Source organism: Trifolium pratense, linkage group LG6 (assembly GCF_020283565.1).
Source record: "Trifolium pratense cultivar HEN17-A07 linkage group LG6, ARS_RC_1.1, whole genome shotgun sequence".
Lineage (NCBI taxonomy): Eukaryota > Viridiplantae > Streptophyta > Magnoliopsida > Fabales > Fabaceae > Trifolium > Trifolium pratense.
Window position 1 is genome coordinate 19,054,619 of NC_060064.1, and position 6,828 is coordinate 19,061,446.

The 6,828-nt window shown below is 33.2% G+C and overlaps 1 protein-coding gene across 1 annotated transcript; it reads left to right on the forward strand.

Annotated features, from left to right (window-relative positions):
* Positions 1 to 2,182: 2,182 nt before the first annotated feature.
* Positions 2,183 to 6,372, forward strand: LOC123891186 (flocculation protein FLO11-like). The gene is made up of 5 exons (XM_045941030.1): positions 2,183 to 2,700; positions 3,194 to 3,299; positions 3,711 to 3,828; positions 4,122 to 5,078; positions 5,618 to 6,372. Exons 1-5 carry the CDS (start codon positions 2,526 to 2,528, stop codon positions 6,023 to 6,025), a joined length of 1,764 nt encoding a protein of 587 aa, XP_045796986.1. The 5' UTR covers positions 2,183 to 2,525; the 3' UTR covers positions 6,026 to 6,372.
* Positions 6,373 to 6,828: the final 456 nt, after the last annotated feature.

Genomic DNA, 6,828 nt, shown 5'->3' on the forward strand with positions numbered 1-6,828 from the left:
AGTTTGAGGTAAATCACTTTTAATTGGGTTTAACTTGAGTGACAATCCACAATGTATAATTATTTACATATAAGGCCAATGTTGGATTAATGATCCAACATATGCATAATAGAAATCCACAACAACTCATTTGTGACTTAAAATTCACTCATGTGAAAGGCAAAAAAAAAAAAAAAAAAAAAAAGGAAAAAACTAATATTTCTCTTCTAATTTTCAACCATATTTTTTATCTATGTAAGATTAAACTTCTCACTACTTACTTAAAAAGACCGATACCACTTGCACAAATTCTTGTTAATCTATTTTGCCATGTCTTATCATGTAGCACACATAAGAATAATGTGGCAAGAAAATAAGTTACTATATTCTTTCTTTGACCTCATAACAAAAAGAAAAAAAAAGGTCGAAAGATCGAGAATATTAGGTTGATGGACTTAGAGCCAAAGTTAGTTGCAACGTCTCTTAAAATGCACCTTAATATTCATATATTTGCGAGAAAGAAAAGGAGCAGGTTAATTTTCATTTCATTCTATATGTACCTTTATCTCACCCACTTACTCCATCGTCTCCTAATTATTATAACTATACTACCAACTAAAGCCAAAATTATCATTGTCTTGCCATAATAGAAAATATAGATTTAGTGTCCGGTAAACTTACCTCAATTAGTTTTACTATATATGTAGGTGTTAAAGTTTGAATTCCGGTCATTTTACTTATTCATCTTAAGTGTGAAATTTCTAGCCATTAGACTACTTGACAAGAAAAAATATAGATTAGGTTTACGATACACAGGCGAGACAAATTTTTTACTATTTATAAATTTATTTTAACTATTAGATCAATAAATTTTACTATTAGATTAATATGTCACTTCACATTTTATTTATTTATTTATTTATTTATTTATTTATTTATTTTTGGTTACATTATTTTCACTACCAAATGCTTCAAGACATTTTATTTTATCTAACATAAAATTTATTGATCAAATGATAAAAATAAGGACTTGATCATTAATTTATTAGCAAAATCATACTAATAAGTGTCTTTTGCTTCGAAAATACTAGTAATAATTTTTAAAATGAACTTTGTATATTTTATCATTTAATTTAGAGGAGTGCTAGCAACACACTCTTTGACAAACACACTCTAACACACTTTCTTCTATTGGTTAAAATTTATATGGGTCCACATTTTTTTATGGGACCCATGTGAATTTCAACCAATAAAAGAGAGTGTATTTATTAAAGAGTGTGTTGCTAGCACTATTCTTTAATTTAACAATACAATAGTATTAAAACCCTTGCAAAAAAATTTGTAGTAGCCATCATGTGCAATGTTGGTTTTGCGGTAACATGGAATTGTCAATATGCATTTGCATAACAAGATTCTCCTCTCAAGCAATGACCGGTGCAAAGCAGAAATAAACACCACAGTGATAGTGAAGTGTAAATTGAAAATTAAGAAAGACACTAACATAAGCATAAGAGACAAGTAGCAAAAAGATTAGGGTCTTTTTGAAAAAGAAAAAAAAAAGGTATGACATGCTATGCAACTTGATAATGTGAAATCAGGATATGGATTGGGTGCAGTCAATGATTGTGACTGCATGCAGTCAGTAGATCATAGTCGTCTGATTTGTAATCAGACGGTTCAGAGTTAAAGTTAAAATATTTATATCTTATAAAACTAAAACTGCACTGAGATCTGAGCCGTCCAATTTTCATCAAACGATTTAGAGCAGCTGACTGTAGCCTAATTGCACCATGGCTGACTGCTCTGAATCCATTTCCGTGAAATCATCAATACCAATATAACAAGAAAATTCTCTTAAAATTTCAATTTCAACTTCAGAATGATCCTACATCATTAAATTATATGTCACGTCATTTAAAATATGTCACTTTACTATTATTAAATTCGAGAGTTTGAGACGGTAAACCGAGTGATTTGAAGATAGAAAAACAAATTATATGAGTGAGTAAAAATGACAATAAAACCTAAAAATTATTAAACTTTTTTATCATTAAAATTAAATTGTTGATAAAAAAAAATAGGAGAAGAAAAAGAAAGGAAGGTTTCATCCCATCATCCCATCACAAGCCATGTGCCAATGGGACACACACATGAGCAGCAAAGTGTAAAAAACAAAGAAAGATCTCACCTTGATCTATATGATGAATGATGATGTGTGTATATGAGTAAGTAAGTAAGCAAAAAAAAGTGGGCCAATATAGAAAAAAATGCCATGTGAGTATCCATAAATCTATCTCAATCTCTCAATTCTCACACACACCCCCCTTTCATCATATTTAATTGTTTCTGACACTCCCACCTCAACAAGCAAAAAACAAAACATAAATAATCAAACATGATTAGAAGAAACATATAACCAACCAAGCAAACAAAGTAACCATGTTGTGTAGATCTAATATATACAAATAACACCATTGCATTGCACCACTTTTTCAACTCTCTTAGATCTTGTTCTTGCTGTTGTAGTGACAGTGTCATCACTTACCATGATGAATGGAAGATATGGAAGAGAGTCTCTTTATGGATCCATTAACCATAACAGAAGAAGTAACACTTTCAATCATTCTAATGGTGTTTCCAACCATGATGATAACTCTCTTGATCTCTTCTCTAACAATCGTCGTTCTCTCTCTTTACCTTCTTCAGATGACTCTTCTGATGGTACTTCATCACCCCTTTTGATATCTCATTCTTAATTTCTCCAAAAACATGTTTTTTTTGTTGTTTTGTTTTTGTTTACTTTTGTTTTTGTTTCATGTTTTTGTTTCTGTCTGGTAATTCAGAATTCAGCTGCGAAGTAATAAGTAAGTAAAGTCCGACAAAAAATTGTTTCAGCCATGATTTGAATTCGGGTTTTTATTTCATTTTAGTTTAATGAAAAGGATGTTATGTTTGGTTATGTCAAATGAAAAAAGTAGCTTTATTTTTATTATATAGTATTATAGATTATAGATTGTGGATTGTGGATAATTGCTATTCATAAAGGGATTACTTGATTGTGAAAGTTGTGTTTTTTGGGATGATGTCAATTAATTTAAGCTATTTTGTCTTGTTAAGGATGTTTGCTAATTAGGCTTTAGCTTTTGGTTTATGCAATTTTTGTTTTGTTTCTATTTGTTTTATGATATTAAGTGATTGCTATTTGTGGATTCAGTTTCTGTGAAATTGGGGAGACTCTCGGTTGGAGCAGCGAAACCGGCTAGAAATGGGATTGAGGATATGTTGTCATCTGTAGAAGGAGGAAAGCATGATTATGATTGGTATGTATGTTACAATTTACATTCAAATTCATTATGATCTATTATTAGTAGAGATTGAATTTGGCCAAAATAAGAAAGAGGGAAAGAAATAGATTTTAATGTTTTTATGTGGATTATTAGCAGTTTCCCTTAGAAAATATTCTGGAATTAACCAATTCCAGATCTGGAATTAATTGCAGGTAACTATTTATGTTGGAACTCATAAATAACCAATTAACCAATTCAATTACATTTAGGTTATAATATTTTAGTTGTTGGCTTACTATTTTAAATTTGAAATGATGAAATGCAACTATAAATAGTTCGACTTATAAATTATTGTGGGCGTGCACACACAAAAATGAAATAAATAAATAAATAAAAACTACTGGTAGCATAGTTTGTAATATAATCAATGTTTTATGTTATTAGGCTTCTCACTCCCCCGGGGACCCCGGTTTTTCCATCATCAGAAAGTGAATCACAATCAACCTTGGCGCCTCCAAGAAGAAGTTTGAGTAGATCAACTTCTACTACTAAGGCCTCAAGGGTATGTGTGGTCCTCTTATAGTTTATACTTTATATCCAACCTTTCTACAAAAAAAATCCGTATATGTTACCGGTATGTATCCATGCTTACATATTTGTTTCGATGAGGGAAAAGGCAATGTGTATGTTCTGTTTTCTAAGTTGGTTTCCCTAATCAACATGCTTATGGATATTCACCAATTAGTAACTTTGAGCTTAGTGATTACTTGGAGAACTAATTTATAATATATTGACCTATTGAAAATGATTTTCTAGGTGCTGTTAAGTTTAACTTCTTAATCTTGTTTGTTTCAGCTTTCAGTATCACAATCTGAGAGCAACAATCATTCTAGTAGACCAGCAAGAAGCAGTTCAGTGACTCGCCCTTCGGTCTCCACTTCACACTCACAATATAACAACAACTATTCTTCAAACAGATCCAACTCCGCAAATATCCTTAACACAAGCTCAGCCTCAGTTTCATCTTACATTAGGCCATCTTCTCCTGTTACCCGCTCGACATCTTCGGCAAGGCCTTCCACTCCTACTTCCCGTCAAACTGCATCAAGGTCCTCGACACCCTCTAGAATACGTTCAGTTTCCACCAGCTCTGCTGTGGAAAAACCTAGACCAACGTCACAAAGCTCAAGGCCATCCACTCCTAGTTCTAGGCCTCAGGTTCCTGCAAACTTACATTCCCCATCTGCACCATCAACTCGGTCATTGTCCCGTCCTTCTACTCCAACTCGTAGGAGTTCAATACCCTCTTTATCTCCTTCGTCTACAATAAGTTCTTCAATTTCAGCCGGACGTCCTTCATTGAGCGGACGTAGTTCGGCACCATCATCACGGGCAAGCTCACCAAGTCCACGAGTCCGAGCCCCGCCACAGCCAGTTGTTCCACCTGATTTCCCCCTTGATACACCACCAAACCTTAGAACAACATTACCTGATAGGCCACTATCTGCAGGCAGGTCCCGTCCTGGTGCAGGCACTTTGAAGGGAAATAATTCTGAACCTCAAGCGTCAGTTAATATGCCAAGGCGACATTCATCTCCTATTGTCAGTAGGGGAAGATCAACAGAACCTGTCAGTAAAAGTCGTGGCTTTGCCAATGGCCATCATGCTGATGTTCTTGAGCCGAGGAAAGTGTCACATGCTCCTGAGGTAGTTTCAAGAAGATCGGTTAAGGCCTCAACCACTGCACCTGACAACTCTGGATTTGGGAGGACTATCTCAAAGAAATCCTTGGATATGGCTATCAAGCACATGGTTTGTATACTCTACTTTTCCAGTCTTGCTTGATTAACAATGAACGTTTATTGACTAGACTCTCGATTCTCAACTTTTAGCAGGTTCAAATTTTATGCATGATCATAGTAGAGACATTAGGTTGAAGGATTTATAGCACAAAATTTCTTTAAATGAAAATCATTCTCCAGATGATATAACAATCCTTGTCATTTATGCTATATTTTGGCCATAATACTTGATATATGCTCCCTCCGTCCCTAATCTTACGACTTAGGTTGTTTTAGGAAACCAGGATACAATTAAGCGTGTTTTTCCCTCTGTACCTTTACAAAAACCAAAAGCATGTATTAAATGTATTTTATTTTTACTAAATAAATTAAGGGTAAATGAGGAGTAAACTTTTGTAGGATCAAATATCAGAGATAGAATAAGTAACTTAGTTATTAGGCTTATCATATTTCTTGTTATGTACTACAAAAAGTATTTATTTGGTTGCTTAAAGCAAGTTTGTTCTTTCTCCCAAACTTAACTTACCATGTACTTTTTATTCTTAACAGGATATAAGGAACGGCTCAGGAAATCGTGCACTATCAAGCACCACACTCTTTCCGCAAAGTATTCGAAACTCCACTCCCAAGAGCCAATCTTATCGTGGTTCAAGTGCTCCACCAACATCTATCGAAGTGAACAGAAACCTCCTAAACAAAAACAATGGAAATCATTTTGATGTGGTAAACGGTATCAATAGAAATATGATAAAAGGAAGAGAGATAGATGAAAGACAATACGCAGCAAAACTGAGTGAAATTGACATCTACGAGAGTTCTCGTTACGATGCACTGTTGCTTAAAGAAGATTTAAAGAATACAAACTGGCTACATAGTGCTGATGATAAAATTGATCAAGGCTCGTTATTATTCGATAATGGATTTGAGAACCTGCCTGAGCCTTTTGGCCTCTTATAGCATCTAAAGAGGTTGTGCTTGATGCATTTGTAAGATGTTATTTATGTTCCATTTCTTATAAAGCTCCAAGTTGAAAAGAAAGTAAAGATGCATTGTATGTTTTCTGCAATATGCAGAGAAATTAGTGGATTTAAATTTGATTTTACTCTTATACAATAATATGCAGAAAAAAGATTAAATGATATATAGGTTCAACTTTCTTGGGTGGATGAGAATTTTCATACAAAAGTTTTTGTATGCACTTGTCAAAAGTTTTTGTGCAAACAATGTGTTTGAGTGTTTATTTTCCTCTTGGCAATGAACACTAAAGTTGAGTTTAGTTGAATTTTACATAAATTACTTTCTCCAAGAAATGTTTGAATTACACTCATGTTTGAATGACTTTGAACATTGGTGACTAATTTTGAGCACTGTGTATGAGAGAGAATAGTGTAATTTTCTCTTATAGTTGTTTTTTAATAACTATTTTTCAATAAAAAAGTTTCAGGATTTTTTAATTTAAAAATAGTACTCCCTTCGTTCCTTATTATAGGAACCTTTGATGAAATTTTTTATATATAATAATAAGAATAACAATGCAACAATCAAAACCTAATCTCATGTTTACAAGGGCGGGAATCCACAATAGTGGAAGGATTTGCATATAAAAATATAATAAATATGTTGTTAACTGCATAAGGGTGTGTTTCCAATGAGAGGCTATGGATTTATTAATTATGCCACTTACCAATGTAGGCATCACATAGAATAGAGCCTCTAAACTTAATTTTGTATCAGTTTTTTTTGAAAATATCCTCTAAGTG